The sequence below is a fragment of the Saimiri boliviensis genome, chromosome 8, assembly GCF_048565385.1.
Source record: "Saimiri boliviensis isolate mSaiBol1 chromosome 8, mSaiBol1.pri, whole genome shotgun sequence".
NCBI lineage: Eukaryota > Metazoa > Chordata > Mammalia > Primates > Cebidae > Saimiri > Saimiri boliviensis.
In genome coordinates, this window is record NC_133456.1 from 119,531,508 (window position 1) to 119,548,507 (window position 17,000).

At 44.6% G+C, this 17,000-nt stretch overlaps 1 protein-coding gene across 5 annotated transcripts in view; it reads left to right on the top strand.

The window, feature by feature from the left end:
* Nucleotides 1-17,000, top strand: part of DIP2C (disco interacting protein 2 homolog C) — a 387,558-nt gene that overhangs the window by 241,835 nt on the left and 128,723 nt on the right. For all 5 annotated transcript variants that reach the window (XM_010349712.3, XM_074405140.1, XM_074405141.1 and 2 more), the window contains 4 exons: nt 3,427-3,636; nt 8,030-8,164; nt 11,107-11,226; nt 12,712-12,909. In XM_010349712.3, coding sequence (XP_010348014.2) covers nt 3,427-3,636; nt 8,030-8,164; nt 11,107-11,226; nt 12,712-12,909 — 663 coding nt within the window. The remainder of the gene's footprint in view (nt 1-3,426; nt 3,637-8,029; nt 8,165-11,106; nt 11,227-12,711; nt 12,910-17,000) is intronic.

The following is a 17,000-nucleotide window of genomic DNA, read 5'->3' on the forward strand; positions in this document are numbered from 1 at the left end:
CGTTTTACACTCCCACCAGCAGTATATGAGCATCCCACTTTTTCTGCATCATCAGCAGCAATTGGTATTGTTGGCATTTTTTATTTTTGCTATTCTAATTGATGTGAAATAGAATATCATTGTGCATTTAATTTGAAACAATTAACGATGCTAAGCATCTTTTAACATGCCTATTGACTTTTAACATGCTAATTCCTATTCATAGCCATTTGTATATATTAATTGGTAAAATATCTGTTCAGATTTTTTGCCCATGTTTTAAATGGGTTGGTTGTCATCTTATGGGTTATAGGTGCCTTATACAATCTGAACATAAGACTTTTACAGATGTACAGTTTCTCAATGAAAGGACAGACTATTCTGTGGTAGACAGAATAAATACCCCTCCCCCAAGATATTCATGTCCTAATCCTCAGAACTTATGAATGTGTTACCTTAAGTGGTAAAATGTATTTTTCAGCCATGATTAATTTAAAGATCTTGAGATGGGACCATTATCCTGGCTTAACTAAGTGTACCCAGTATAATCAAGAAGGTCCTTACCAGAGAAGATAAGAGTCAGAGACTGGAGTGATACTCTGAAAAGATGGGGAGGGGCTGTGAGTCAAGGATGCAGGTGGCCTCTAGAAGTTGGGAAAGGCTCCTTTGAAGCCTCTGGAAGGAACATAGCTCTGCTGACACTCGGATTTTCTGACTTCTCTATTTGTAGGATAATAAATATGTGTGGTGTTCTAAGCCACTACAATCAAGCTAATTTGTCACATTAGCTATAGGGAGATAGTCATCTTTTAAAACTTAATAGTTTTCTATTTGGATGAAGTCCAGTTTACTAATTTGTATTTTGTGGATTATGTTTTTGGAAGTTTTAAATCTCATAGTCTTACTGTTGTTTAATTTAGATTTGTGATCCATTTTGAGTTAATTTGTATGCGTGCAGTAGGGATCTAAGTGAATTTTTTGTTGGTTTGGGGGAATTTTCCCCCATGCTTTCTTTTTGGGGTGTGGGTAGCTGGGTACATCATATTATTCTGAGTTGTCTTGAGACCTTTGTCAAAAACTAATTGACCATAAATATAAGACTTTATTTCTGGGTTTATTCTGTTCCTTTGACATGTATGTCTATTCTTGTGCTGATACTCCCTTAATTACTGTGATTTTATGTAAAGTTTTGAAATCAGATAGTGAAGTCCTCCAAATTTGTTTTCCTTTTTCAAAATTATTTTGGCTATTCTAGTTCCTTTGTATTTCCAAATAAAATTGAGAATAAGCTTTCAATTTCATACACACACACACCCTTCTGGGATTTTGTTAGGGAGTGCCTTGAATTTATGGAACACTTTGGGAAGAATTGCTGTCTTGATAATACTGAGTTTTCCAATTCATGATTATGATTCTGTCTCCATTTATTTCTTTTCCATTTATTTGAATCTTCTTTAATTTCTCTCAGTGATGTTTTATAGTTTTCAGTGTACACATTTTGCACCTTTTCGTTAGAAGTTGTGCTGAGTGTTTTATGCTTTTGATGCTATTGTGAATGGAACTATAAATTCCATTTTCAGGTTTATTGTTAATATATGTATATCTTGTGTCCTGTGACTCATCAAACTCATTTTTTAGTAATGTGAAGCATTTTTGGTGGATTTCTTGCAGTTTTCTACATCTAAGGTCATCTATTAATAAAGACACTTTTATTCCTTCCTTTCTAAACTGGATGTCTTTAGTTTATTATTAAATTTATTAATTGAATTTATTAGCTGGAAACTGCCAGATGATGTTGAATAAAAATGGCAAGAGGGCATATCTTTGTCTTGTTCTCAATCTTAGGGAAAATGCATTCCATTGTTGACCATTAAATACCATGTTAGCCATGGCTTTTCATGAATGCACTTTAACAGGTTGAGGAAATTAGCTTCTATTCCTGGTTTGTTGAGTTTTTAATCTTGAATTTGTCAGTACTTTTCTGTCTTCTAAGGTTAACATGTGGTTCTACTCCCTTAATTCTATACGGTGTAAAACATTGATTCATTTTTGAATGTTAAGTCAACCTTAATTCCTGTCCATGGTATTTAATTCTGGTCACCAACGGTCAGGTAGTATCATCCCTTTCATATGCTGCTTGTTTGCTTTGCTGTTATTCTGTGGAGTGTCTACATCGTATTATTCTGCAGCTTTCTTGGAAAAGGTGGATGGGAGGTAGGAATGAAAGACTGTAAAGAGTCACGAGAAGACGTTCTGGGGAGATAGTTGTGCTCCATTTGGATTCTTGGGGGTGTATCTTTCTCAAAAGTCAAGGCTGTGTCAATTTCACTTTTTTATATAAATGTGTAAGTTTTCTTGAAAGGCAGGGTGATAGATAATTTTCAGGCTCTTAATATTGTTGCTTTTCTAACAAATTTTTAACAAGTAATCTTAAAAAAAATTTCTAGACAGCCTAAGTCACGTGGCAGTGATAATAATAAGTGTGAATATTGTTTGCAGTTATGGTCTTTTGAAAAACAAACCTGTGTCTTAAGATTATTTGCCATGACGACTCCTCTCATCCGATGCTCTGGAACTGTTCACCTGAGCTGGCATCTCCCATAACTCACCTGTAGGAAGGATTCTGAATGTCATTCTTACATTGAAGTTTAAATAACAAATATACCAATAATTCATTCTCAAAACCCTTGATACTGCATGAAAATGTATTAAATTAAAAATATGCTCATAAATTACAGTGAAAAAGTTGATTTATCACAATCCAAGATATCCAATTTGTACAGATAGAAAAATCAATAAATAATGAGAATGTACAAGAAACGAATGCTGTAAAAGTGAATAGATTTCGTTTGAGTGTAAAACGTGATGGTTTGTTGTGTCACTGGAGGAAAGGGAGGTTGGCGCGGCCACTCCACGTGGGCACCTTCTGCTTTCTCTCCTGCTATTGGCATCAGCGTCTCCATCCTTAAGGAGCTGCATTGGTATCTAACACACACTGACTTAGAAATAAATTAGTGCTCAGAAGAACATCTCAGGACTAAACATAGTCACACTGTGAAACTCAGGAGAGCAGCACAGGCCTCAGCATCCCTGGGGAAATGTGGCCCTCGTGCTCTCACTTTGTGGGTGACACAAGAAAACACTTGGTTTCTTCCGAAACTGTTGTGTATAGGAAATGGGTAAGTGGGCCTTTGTCTGAGATTACACTGTCAAAATAAGCATCTTACAGTATGTTTCTTTAAGGTGTTTTGGATGAAAAATTCATTACTCCAAAAGAAATGGTTCATTATTTGAAAAGTGGTTTAACTTCTCAAGAGAGTCTACAGCAAAAAGTCATTGAACAACTGTTCAGACTTACGTGAAGTTGATCTGTGTTTGGAGAGGGACCGAAATTGTGGTACATGTTTTTGCTGCAATATATAGCAAATGGCCTTTCTTCTTACACAGATACCTCTTCTGGCTCAGAAGATGAAGGCTCAGTGCAGGGGGACTCCCAGGGCACCCCCACCTCCAGCCAAGGCAGCATCAACATGGAGCACTGGATCAGCCAGGCCATCCACGGCTCCACCACATCCACCACCTCCTCGTCCTCCACGCAGAGCGGGGGCAGCGGGGCCGCCCACAGGCTGGCAGACGTCATGGCCCAGACCCACATAGGTGAGCACGCTTCCAGTGTCTTTCCATGCCTGTTGGCTCAATGCCTTTCTGTGTGCGTGTTCTCCTCTGCCTGCGTCATCCCTGTGGAATCCCTCTGTGGAAGGGCAGAGCCCCTCTGGCCCCTGGGGTGCTTTGATCTGATTGTTTCTGGAAGGTGCTTTACTGCTTCTCACACCCAGGTCCCTCCCACAGCTTCGATTCCAGGGGTCTTCTGTTCATCAACAAATCCACTCTTGTTCCTGGAGAGACCTGCAGCCATATCCGCTCATGTGTTTTCTTCTCACTTACTCTTAAGTGAACCTTTAACAGTGCTGATCAATAGGACAGGGTTTTAAAGTGGACTTGTCCTGACTGTGGGAGTCATTTAAGGAGATGGGACTTTAATCATGACCGACTGACACTGCTGTCTGTCACAGGTGTTCAGATTTCTTGGGCACATCACACTGCTATGTGTGTAGGTTCCATGACAAGGGAGATCCTCTGTGTTGGAAAAAGCAGTTAGGGCCTCTGCCCTATGACATTTGAAGATGCTGTGGAAAAGAAGTGAAGTGAGAATTATTAAAGGAATAGCCAGCGCATGAGTGAGCAGTGATGAACTTCGCATCGCTCTGCCTTTGAGTGGTTCAGTAGTAAATGTTTTTCATAAAGTACATGAGTTGGGTTGAATGGGGTTTGGGGGTGCCTCTCCTTAAAGCAGCAACAGGAGATGCTGCGTACCATGTTGCCTATAATGGAGTGTGAGCCACAGGCTCAGACCCTCCCGGTATCTCAGCTATCACAGGAAAGTCTGCTCTCTGAAAAATGCAGAGGGAAACAAGTGAGCGTCATGAGTGATTAAATTGCCCACACATACCCCAGAACCCCATAACATTCACTCTAGGTCACTGACTCTTCGATGCCCAGAGGTGTTTCGGATTGACTTGGGTCTCAGCCCCTCCAGCGCTCATCAAGAGTTAAAGTATCAGCCGTTTTCTGTCTGGATCATGAGTTTGTGGTCAGGAGAGCTGGGTCTAGTCTCACTTTTCCCAATAACTGCTGCTGGGATCTTGAAGTCACTTCTCCTGCTTTAAGTTTTTAGTGAAAAATGAGAAAAATGATTTCTTTTTTCTCTCTCAGAACTGTTGGGAGTATAAAGGAGAAAATAGAAATACTCTTTAAAAGTTTGCAAAGTAATACTCAAATGCAAAGTACTGTTACTGCACTTCAGTTTGACACATTTTCGGGAACATACACTGATTTCTGTGAATTAATAACCTCTACTTGAAATCCCAGGAAGTTAAAAATTGAACGGAAATGTGTGACTTTCCATAATAAAATTCCATATATATGTTGGATCCCAGGATAGTGGCCGCGGCTTTGCCATTTTTATCTGGCATCTGAACTGAGAGGCCAGACGCCACCTCTGCCACTTGGAAGCATTTGTATCATCTGATTGTATTCATTTTTAAGGAAATGCTCAGAATTTTACCAAGAAAACACATATTTTTGAACAAATTAATCACTGCACTTGGGCCTCTCTCAGTGGGTTTATCCTTGCAATAATGATGGAAATTTTAGCACAAAGAAGTAATTTATCCAAACCATGCAGGATTCATGACTCATGAACATCAAGGCTCAGTGTGCCCTAAATGTAACTCTTGGGTGTATAACATTTCAGTAAGTTCTAATTTGGCACAAAGATGATCCTCCTAGCATATCTGGAAATTTTCTATAACTATGAAATTTTTTTGGAAAGCAAGCAGTGGCAAAATAAACGACGAGAAAAGAAAATACTTTCTGTGGCAAAACAAAAGAAGTAAAAAGTCAGATTTGCATTTGACCTTTTGAGATCATAGAAGCCTACAAACAAGAAAATGTGTGCCTGTGCGTGTGTGTGCCTGTGCGTCTGTGTGTCCCTGTGCGTGTGTGCCTGTGCATGTGTGCCTGTGCGTGTGCCTGTGTGCGTGTGTGTGCCTGTGCATGTGTGTGCGTGTGCGTGTGCGTGTGCGTGTGTGCCTGTGCGTGTGTCTGTGTGTGCATGTGCGTGTGTGCGTGTGCATGTGTGTGCGCGTGTGTGCGCCTGTGCGTGTGTGTGCGTGTGTGCCTGTGCATGTGTGTGCGTGCCTGTGCGTGTGTGTGTGTGCATGTGTGCCTGTGCGTGTGCCTGTGCGTGTGTGTGCGTGTGTGCCTGTGCATGTGCGTGTGTGCCTGTGCATGTGTGCCTGTGCATGTGCATGTGCCTGTGCGTGTGTGCCTGTGCGCGTGACTGTGCGTGTCCCTGTGCGTGTGCGTATGTGCCTGTGCGTGTGTGCCTGTGTGTGTGTGCATGTGCGTGTGCCTGTGCATGCGTGTGTGTGTGCGTGTGTGCCTGTGTGTGCATGCCTGTGCATGTGTGTGTGCCTGTGCATGTGCATGTGTGCCTGTGCCTGTGTGCGTGTGTGCCTGTGCGTGTGTATGCCTGTGTGTGTGTGCCTGTGTGTGTGTGCCTGTGTGTGTGCGCGTGCGCGTGTGCCTGTGCATGTGTGTGCCTGTGCGTGTGTGTGCATGTGTGCCTGTGCGTGTGTGTGATGTGCGTGTGTGTGTGCCTGTGCATGTGTGTATGTGCGCGCGCGTGCATGTGCATGCACATGAGTGTTTTAAGGAGTCCAGGGCACAGTAAACAACTGAGTCACATTGGCCGATCCCCCCGGCAAGGGATGGAAGTGGAGACTGCAGAGGTTGTTTTTGTCAGAGGGGAGAAAAGCCCAGGGCTTGAGTCCAGGTCACAGAGGCTCACAGAGCTGGCCACGCTTTACATGTCTTTGAAGCAAAATCTCAAGTAGTCCTTAGTGAATTTTTTCTACCAATTTAATTATGCCAGCAATTAAGTAGGATATCTCACATGTATCTTAACAGTCAAGCCAATTTGGCATAAGTTAGGAGATACCATTCCAGCTTTCTCTTTCTACCGCTACCCACTGTCCATCTAGAAGCTGTGTGCAGTGCTTTTACACCTTAGAGCTGAGAGGAGGACTCCAAATGCTGCCATCCAAGTCAGCACTGAGGACTGAGAGTGTGAGTTGCTTCTGCAGGAAGCTGGGCCTGGGTCTGCCTGCCTCCCAGGCGGAACATCACACTGATGGACAGTGTGGCAGGCCTGCTCCTTAGTGAGACTGATGATTCTTTTCTGCTTAGTCACAGGTTCCAAGTTCGTGGCCTTGCCAAATCTACTTGTGAACCCAGATTAACACCCTCCGTGAGGAGGGGCTGATGCGGTGCCCAGGCAGCTTGCCCCCTTACCTTCCCTGCTCTGTTCTCAGATCATAAAGGATCCACCTTTCACAGCCTCTTTTGTGCCTCAATTTTCCGTGTCCTGTTTTTGTTCGTTCTGTTAATTTCGCCATCTAGATGGCCTCTGGGCTGGTGCTGACACAGGCAGCGTCCGGTGAAGAAAGGCTTTTGGCGATCAGCACCACTTTCAGGAGCACAAAATACCACGCTTCTGTCACATGGGACAAGTGGCAGGTGTTCCCAAAAAGCTTCTGTAAGAGGAGGATTCAGAATCAAGACCCGCATGGGTGCCCGTCATCAAGATTCTAGGTGTGGTGAGCGTCACGGATGGGCTGCCTGGCACATCTTCCTCAACGCTTCCTTCGTTAAATAGAAAAGCTTGCTTTTCCGCACTTAGCCATCTAAGGCTCAGCTTTATCTTCGGGGGATGCTGTAAGGCAAAGAGCCCCACGTGCTCATTGGCCTAATGCAGCCCTTAGTACACATTAGGGTGTAAATGTGGTTTTCTGAATGACTAGTATTGTTTGTACTAAGACAAACAATAAAATAATAGTTCTTAATGTCTCCCCTTTTATGAAGAAAATCCTGTGACCTTTACACATGTTAACTCACTTAATCCACCCCACTACCCTACATGGTCATGGCCATTACTGTTCCCATTTGATGGATGAAGAAACTGAGGCATGGAGAACTTAAGGGACTTCCCCAAATTCCCAGAAGTTTCTGGAGCTGGGTTTCCAATCAAGGCTCCTGGCTTCAAAGCGTGAGTAAGCCCTCAGCTGTGTTGCCTGTGGCAGATAGGAAATAGGACCCTTCGGGGAACAAACACAGGGTTCCTGAGGCCCTGCCATTGGCTGTCTAACGTTACTTTAGTTAAAATGCTACTGAGGTGACGGGCTCCCCATAGGAAATGATGTCGGAGGTTGGACTGAGCTCTGCTCCATTTGTGGCAACATGAGTTATGCCACGTCCCCCTTTGTGCTGGATGGTGTGGCGGACGTGGCTGAGAGTGGCTTTGGCAGCTCATGGCACACACAGAGTGAGCACCTGTGCTCTGGTCTCTTCCTAGGCTGTGGCTTGCTCAGCCTTCAGAGAAAACTTGACAACCACCAGAAAATCTCATGATGTGCTTGCTTCTTTACAGAAAATCATTCTGCACCTCCTGACGTAACCACGTACACCTCAGAGCACTCAATACAGGTGGAGAGACCGCAGGGCTCCACGGGGTCCCGGACAGCACCCAAGTACGGCAACGCTGAGCTCATGGAGACCGGGGATGGTGCGTGTCAAAGCAGACATGTGTTTCTTTCTGGCAAAGTGCTGGTGCCAGTGTCCGTTTCTGTGCCTGTGACTGGGTGTGTTTCTTCCTGGGGAGCAATCAGTTCTGATAAAGCCAATAAATCAGATCTTTCAGCAACCTGTCATGGAAGGTCGCCTAGCCACAGAAATGTGAATATTCTCCAAGTGAGCCAAATGTTACTCCTTGCAGGAAAAATGTAAATGTAGGAATTTAGTCATGAAAAGAAAAAGAAATTTTATAAGATGTTGATGTTTTAGCTGCTGAATAATGGTGGTTCAGCAATTGAGAAATTATAGTACAGGTCTTAAGACTGTGAACAGTTACTTAGAAGAGCCAGATGAAGTGAAATGTACAGCAAAGTAATTGTGAGATGGGCCGATATGTCGCTTTAGACTTCCAAAGAAAGAGGGTCTTTTTTATCCATGTTGGACAGAGATATCAGTGATTTGGTAGCAGGCTGTGGCTGAGGGGTTCTTTATCCTTCCTCGTGACCTGGTCTCGGTATGTTCTAATTACAATGGCTGTTCGCATCACCCAGCCACTATTCTATATAAGTCTTAGTCCTTCCTGGGGTCATAAAAGTCAGAGTGGAGCCTAGCAGTGAAATACAATGCCCTTGTGAGAAGCTGCGTGGAGCCACCTTGGTGTGCCACCTTGTGGTGCACGGGTCTCGCAGGTGGACAGGGAGGCCTATCAAAGCTCCAATGGGCGCAGGGTGACAGGGAGGCCTATCTGAGCTCTGACAGGCGCAGGGTGACAGGGAGGCCTATCCGAGTCCCGGCAGGTGCAGGTGGACAAGGAGGCCTGTCTGAGCCCCAATAGGTACAGGTGGACAGGGAGGCCTTTCTGACCTCTGACAGGCGCAGGCGGACAGGGAGGAGGCCTATCCGACCTCTGACAGGTGCATTGCTGCGTTCTCACATGAGGCAGAGCCCGGCTGTGCCTTTGCAAGTGTCCAGTTAGTGCAATGACTTTTCCTGGAAGGCGTTTCAGTGTCATCATTTGCTTTAGTTCTCTAATCAATTCAGTCTTTACTAAATTGGCCATTTTTGTTATCTCGTCGTGGTCATTTTAATAACTGTGTCATCTTTCAAATCTGTCACCTTTGCCTTTGTTCTCCAGGTAAATCCTGCATCGTGTGTTGTGTGGTCTGTGTGTCGCAGCCTCCCACACCAGAATCCCAGGGGGCACTTGCTGGCACGGTGATTCTGGGCCACACCCCAGATGTCATGAGCTGGAAGTTAGGGGGCCCCCAAGGCAATTCTGCCAAATTAAGCTCGAGGATCACTGGCATCGTAGAATGGTCTCTGATTCATTGAACCAAATTAATTGGGCTATTTAATGGGAAAATACTATGGTTAGATGTTGAGAATTCTGTATTGTGTGTTTTTCTGTATTTTCAGAGATATGAAATATTTAATGTCTCAATTCTGAAAGTGCCCATAGAGCATTTTGAGACTATCTGTTAAAAATTCTTGATAGAAAAAATTTCCTTGAATTCTGTTCTGTTCCTCCAAATGTTGGAAGTCTGTTTTTTTGCTTTGAGATGGAATACTACTCTGTCACCCAGGCTGGAGTGCAGTGACGCGATTTTGGCTCACTGCACCCTCTGCCTCCCGGGTTCAAGTGGTTTTCCTGCATCAGCCTCCTGAATAGCTGGGATTACAGGCACCTGCCGCCATGTTCAGCTAATTTTTAATAGATTTCGCCATGTTGGCCAGTCTGGTCTCGATCTCCTGACCTCAGCTGATCCGCCCACCTTGGCCTCCCAAAGTGCTGGGATTACAGGCATGAGCCACCGAGCCTGGCTGAAGTCTGTTTTTTATGGTCCTCTGCAGGGGAAAACAAGGGCTCTGCCTAGGGTGAGGGGAAAGACCTACCAGCCGTGCCAGCAGAGCCCCCTGCAACGTCCAAGCCCGCAGCTCCGTGTGATGGTTTCTCAGGTCCTGCCGGCTGCACCTACAGAGCCCTCCACCCTCCCTACCGCCACCCCATCCCATCCAAGCCCATAGCTCTGGGTGATGGCTTTCTAGGTCTTGCCAACTGGCAGTGTGTCCCTGGGGAGGACGCTTTTGATCTGGTTGGGGCATCAATGTCTTGGTCCTCTGTCTTGTTCATTTATTTGATTTATTCATCTTGAAATTTGAAAACTTTTTTTTTATTAGTTCATTTAGTTGATTTTCAAAATGATACAGCATTCATCATTGTAACTAATAAGCACAGTATTATAAAATGGGGATTTTCTCAGCACATTGGATAGGTATGTGCTAGTATTCTGTTACACAAAAATTTGAGTTTAGAGACTTTAACTTCTGTGCTTTAGAATGCATTGCCTATGTGTGGGCTGAGCGTGGGTTTGGAACTCGTGTGAGGAGCTCAGCCTTTATTAGAAGACAGGGCTTGGGCGTGTTGGTTCTGGAACCTGAACCCTGGGCTGTGGGGATGCTGGGGGTTCCCAGATGTGACTCACTGTCCTGATGTTCTCATGCCTCTGTGAGGCTAAATGCTGGTGGTCTCTGTAGAGACAGACTCAGGGAAGGACTTACTGCTCCACTGGCAGTCTCACCCTGTTGAGAAGTGGGGCCTGGGGCAGTGGGAATGAGGAGAGTCTGCCTTCTGCAGATGGCAAATTCTGTCCTGAGAATCAGAGCTGAGGTCAAGCATGTGTGGTCCTGAGGCTCTTCCCACTGTGACCAGCAGAGCAGCACATCCTGGAGCATGGTGGACATTTGGGTCCCATGCATCTCCGTCCTGTCTCCTGCATAGCTGCAGGGCTACTGTGCAGCAGCTTCACCTCCGGCCCCTCCCGGGATCGCGTCTAGAAGGATTCCAGCCTGTTGCAGCTGCACTGGGGATGGGGCTGTGGTACTGTGGGTGCTTGTTCAAGCTGTGATGATTGCTTCCCCTTCCCCATTTTTCAGGAGTACCAGTAAGTAGCCGGGTGTCGGCAAAAATCCAGCAGCTTGTCAATACCCTCAAACGACCGAAACGACCACCTTTACGAGAATTCTTTGTCGATGACTTTGAAGAATTATTGGAAGGTGAGAGAACTCTTCCCCACACGTTTCTTTCAGATGCTCCTGTGGTCCCATAAACAATGACACTTTTTCTACAAGGCTCTTTTACTTTTTAAGAGCAGTCCCATTGGCCTTCACGGGATGACAGGAACCCAGGTTGGGAGGAGGTGATGTTCCTGGGTGGCCGCAGTGGCGGCAGATCTCTTACCTGTTTGTTAGTTGTCCTCTGCATAATGTGATTTTCTTCGGTGACACAGGTCAGGTCTGTTCTTAAGAACTCTGTAAGAGAATAGAAATACAAGAAAAGTATAAAAATACAGAAAAGCAAGTAAACTGGGGAAATCCTTTGCTCTCAGCAAAACAGGCACTCTGAATGTGTTTGAAGGGCTGTCTCCTCCCCTCCTCCTCCTGCCTCTCCTTACAGACGCCAGAGCTGCTGGCTTTGCCTCTGAATGCTTCTGGGTCTTTCTACACAAACAACTTAAAGTTGAAACAAATAAAATAATCACTCGTTATAGCAAACTTCAGCTCCTTATTATCTTATGTGTTAAACCACAAGTAAAAATGACTGATTTTCTTGTTAGTCATAAAGTGAGAGATGAACCTGTTCCAGAAGTGGGAGTGATAATTTCCATTCTTCCCTCTCTCATGGATTGGGCAGGTGGTATTTAACTACGACACACTGGATTTAGTTTTACTTGGGAACATACTCGCTCCACGCTTCTGTTATTCAGAGTAGTTGTAGCAGATTTGAAAGTACAGCTCAGGCCAGGTGCGGTGGCTCACACCTGTAATCCCAGCACTGTCAGAGACCAAGATGAGTGGATTACTTGAGCCCAGGAGTTTGAGAACAGCCTGGGCAAAACCTCTCTCTACCAAAAAAAAAATCTAAAAATAGCTGAGCATGGTGGTAAAAGTAGCTGGGCACAGTGGTAAAAGTAGCTGGGCATGGTGGTGCACACCTGTAGTCCTAGCTTCTTGGGAGGCTGAGGTCATTAACCTGAGCCTGGGAGGTTGAGATTGCAGGGAACTGTGATCATGCCACTGCATTCCAGCTAAGACAAAAGAGAGAGATCCTGCCTCCGAAAAGAAATTTACTGTTTAGTCTTTAAGGACAAAACATAATTTAGCAAATTTAAGCAATTTGGGTTGCAAAATCACTAGTTTATCATGGAAAAAGTAGTGATGGGAGCACATCATGGCTGTTTAATGCCAGGCTTTTGGCACAATGTGGTTCGCAGTGTTCCACTTGCTGTCAGTTTGGAGATGTGTCCAGGTCCACCGAAGTGTCCTATCCACATGCTATCCTGGAAATTACAAGAATTGATTTTTTTACCAGCATCCACGATGCCAGTGTATAGACCGCAATTCTAGATAAGCATGCTTTTCTGTCGGCTAATACATGTGCACCTTAAATATAAATCTCGTGGCTTCTTTATGAAGAATAAAAAGTAGCCATGCTAATGTGGATGCATTTCTCTTGTAACCCCTTGTATTCAAATGATTTAGTTCAACAACCAGATCCAAACCAACCAAAGCCGGAGGGGGCCCAGATGCTGGCCATGCGTGGAGAGCAGCTGGGTGTGGTCACGAACTGGCCGCCATCGCTGGAGGCCGCACTGCAGAGGTGGGGCACCATCTCACCCAAGGCCCCCTGCCTGACCACCATGGACACCAACGGGAAGCCCCTCTACATCCTAACTTACGGTAATCCCCAAGGTTCACCCTCTGTCCTTTGTCCATCCCTGTCCGTCTGCATCCTCACTTACGGTAATCCCGGAGGCTCAACCTCTGTCCTTTGTCCATCCCCATGCCTCTAGGTCCTCACCTACGGTAATCTGGAGGCTCACTCCCTGTCCTTTGCCCATCTCTGTCTCTCTACATCTTCACTTATGGTAATCCCGGAGTCTCACCCTCTGCCCTTTCCCTATCCCTTCCCTCTACATCCTCACTTACAGTAATCCGAGAGGCTCACCCTCTGTCCTTTGTCCATCCCCGTGCCTCTACATCCTCACTTACGGTAATCCCCGAGGCTCACCCTCTGTCCTTTGTCCATCCCTGTCTCTCTACATCCTCACTTACGGTAATCCCCGAGGCTCACCCTCTGTCCTTTGTCCATCCCTGTCTCTCTACATCCTCACTTATGGTAATCCCCGAGGCTCACCCTCTGTCCTTTGTCCATCCCTGTCCCTCTACATCCTCACTTATGGTAATCCCCGAGGCTCACCCTCTGTCCTTTGTCCATTCCTGTCTCTCTGCATCCTCACTTACGGTAATCCCCGAGGCTCACCCTCTGTCCTTTGCCCATCCCCGTGCGTCTACATCCTCACTTATGGTAAACCCCGAGGCTCACCCTCTGTCCTTTGTCCATCCCTGTCCCTCTACATCCTCACTTATGGTAATCCCGGAGGCTCACGTTCTGCCCTTTTCCCATCCCCTCCCTCTACATCCTCACTTAACGGTAATCCCCGAGGCTCACCCTCTGTCCTTTGTCCATTCCTGTCCCTCTATATACTCACTTACGGTAATCCCAGAGGCTCACCCTGTTCTTTATCCATCCTTGTCCATTTACATCCTCACTTAAGGTAATCCAGGAGGCTCACCCTCTGTCCTTTGTCTATCCCCGTGCCTCTACATCCTCACTTAACGGTAATCCCAGAGGCTCACCCTCTGTCCTTTGCCCATCCCCTTGGGTAGCCACTCCCAAACACTTGAAACTCAGTGTCCTTTATTTTGGGTGGCTGATTGATTTTTGTGCTGCCTTATGTTTCTTGCACAGAAATAAATGGAATCTAAAGAAACATTTTAGGAAAATTATTTCAGTATAAGAAGTATTTGTTAAGTTTTTTTTTTTGGTTAACACCAGAAATGATTGCTTAAAGCAGTGACCATAACTCTAATAAGATGTTAGATCTTCTTAAATACATACGTGGTTTATTGAAATGCTAAGCTTTCAACTAGATTGCTGGTTAGAAAAATGTATATCTAAACTTTCTGATATGTATCAGAAGAAACAAAATTTGTTTCCAGAGGACTTTTTCAGAAGGACAGAGAAGCCTTTTTCTTAAGTCTCCAGTACAATCAATACAGGCTGTAAACTGTTGGCACATGGTAGACAGTAGCAGAGAAATGCGTTTCTCTTTCTTCTGTGGGTAAGAGGCCATGGAGAAGCAGATCGTCAGACCCTTTTCTCACTTTCTGCCTCAGCTTTGCAAAGAAACTAGCTTAGTAACTGAAAGGCTGGCAGGGTAGCTCACGCCTGTATTTCCAGCTGCGGGGGAGCTGAGGCAGGAGGATCACTTGAGCCCGGGAGTTCAAGGCTGCAGTGAGCTATGATCGCATCACTGCCCTCCAGCCTCAGTGACAGAGCAAGACCCCATCTCTAAAAAATTAATTGGAATTTGTAAAAGATAAGAAAATAACTGAAAGACTAAAATGGTTCACATTATGTCTGCATGTGTGAGATTTATGTTGACAGTTGAGATTTTAAACATAGCTATTTCGATTCCAGGCTCTTGGCACCTGCTGACGTGGCTCCAGCTGTTGTCAGTTGCAGATTTTGTTTTTAACTTTAGATTTTGTGGTAATAACACTTTTTTGATTGCAGGTAGGAAAGGAATTGATTTATACATTAGCCATGGAAGTCAGAGCCAGATGCTGTATTGAATCATGGAACCTCATAGAGCCTAGCCTTTTGCAGGGGGAGCTCCAGGAGGCAGCAGCTGTAGATGCATGCCTTTCACAGCAGATGTGGGATTTGGGCTTGGGAGCACATTGGGTTTGGGAGCTCATCATTGGGTTTGGGAGCTCATCACTGGGTTTAGGAGCACATCATTGGGTTTGGGAGCATCTCTCTGGGTTTAGAAGCACATCTTTGGGTTTAGGAGCACATCTTTGGGTTTGGAGGTGCATCACTGGGTTTGGAAGCACATCTTTGGGTTTGGAGGTGCATCACTGGGTTTGGGAGCATGTTGGGTTTAGGAGCATGTGTTTCGTAGCCCCATTTGCTTTTATGGCTTCAATGAGTAGTTTTAAATGGATAGTGTGTGTCTTCCATGATGGAGCATAAACTTTATTTTTTAAATTACGCTCTCAGAAACAGGTTTTTTTTTGGGTCAAAAGGATGAAAGACTTTTCTGTGTGACCCTCATCTCTGGCCAAATTTGGTCCAGGAGCTAATTGTGTACTTGGAGTCGCTGCTGTGTGACAGCTGATGGCCACCAGGGTCTCCCCATCTGTATGCGGGGAATTCCAGGAGCAGCCGTGTGTTCACGGGTGCTTGCATTCACTCTGAGAAGTAACAGATGTTCTCTTGGATGTGTTAAGCATGCACTATTCATTGTCACGGCACTGAGGTTTGGGAAATCGAAAATGAATGAGACACAGTTCTTACGGGGCTCGTGATCTTGATCAGAAATATTGCCCCTCGCGTTGAACAGCGGAGTAGTGTTGGTGTCTTTCCCTTTCCTGCAAGGTTAGGATGAATTGGAGATGAAAGACACAGACTGAATATTATACATGTAAAGTTGGATTCATCAGAACTCATGCCCACAACCAGTGTATTTTAACTCCTGCTTTTAAATCATCTATATTTTGTTGTATTTTAATTATCCATATTAATTGCAGGCTGTGGGTTGATCTTGGTTTTTACTTGTTAAAGGAATATAAGAAAGGAACACGTTCCCAGATGTTAGATTACAGCTTATTGGATGAATACGCAGTGAACATGGTGGAAAGTGCCATCTATGCAGAAGCACTAATGTAGATGAACGAATGATTGGCTGTTGCTAAGAAGACTCAGAAGCAAGCTCATCAAATGAGAATTGTTCTAATACTGAGTAATTTGGTATAACTAAAGGGCTGCCCTATCTAAAGTCTTGCTGTTTCCCTCAACCCCCAAATCTAGCTTTCTGTGAAGCGCCGGGGTAGCAGAATTCCCAGCTGATAAAACTTAGGATCATCAATAGAAGGTATAGGTGGCTAATGAAAGTGAACCACAAGTGAATAAACTTGTAAAACATCTATAATTCTGGTTTCCACTTTAGACTACATGTGGCATTACATGATCTTAATAAGAGTAAGTCATGCTGTGCAGTTAATACCTTTTAGCATGTCCTACCTCGCAGAAGCTCTTCAGTACTTTCTTCCTCTGCTACCTCTGTGGTTTTTGGGAGAGACTTAAGAGTTCATTTTGCTTTCTCTACCAAGCAGATGCTCGTGTTCATCTCCCTTTTTATGTTTTATTTATTTAAGGTTTACTTTTGCTCCAGATGTTTCAAGAAATCTATATGGTTGAACTAGCAGAGCACCCAGCCACCTTTCTATGGCCTTTCTGCGTTTCACATGGTTGAGGGTGTCTCTCAAGCTCCCACCTTGTACCCAGGCTTGCTCTGGTTCAGCCCGTCATCACTCACTGCCTCGCTCCTCAGCAGTGACACACACTGTACAGTTGCATGTTCCTCACTCAAAGCCAAGGGAAATTATAATTAATATCTAATACAACAGTGCTTACATCACACACATCTCCTTTATGCATCAGTTAAGAGCTGCTGTATCTTTATATCAGCAGCTTAACGTTGTGACTTTTCTCTTTGAGAAGTATAAAAATACCAACTATATTTCAAGAATTTTGCCAAAAGTTTACATGTGTTTTAGCCTTTTCAAACTCTTTATTGTAAACTAGCTTCTGTGTGAACTTGGGATTTCAAGACTCTTAGCTGAGAATGGAGTTGAAACTTTCACAAACTATAATGGTGCTAATTGAGTGTAATTGATTTATTCAGTAATAACACATTTTC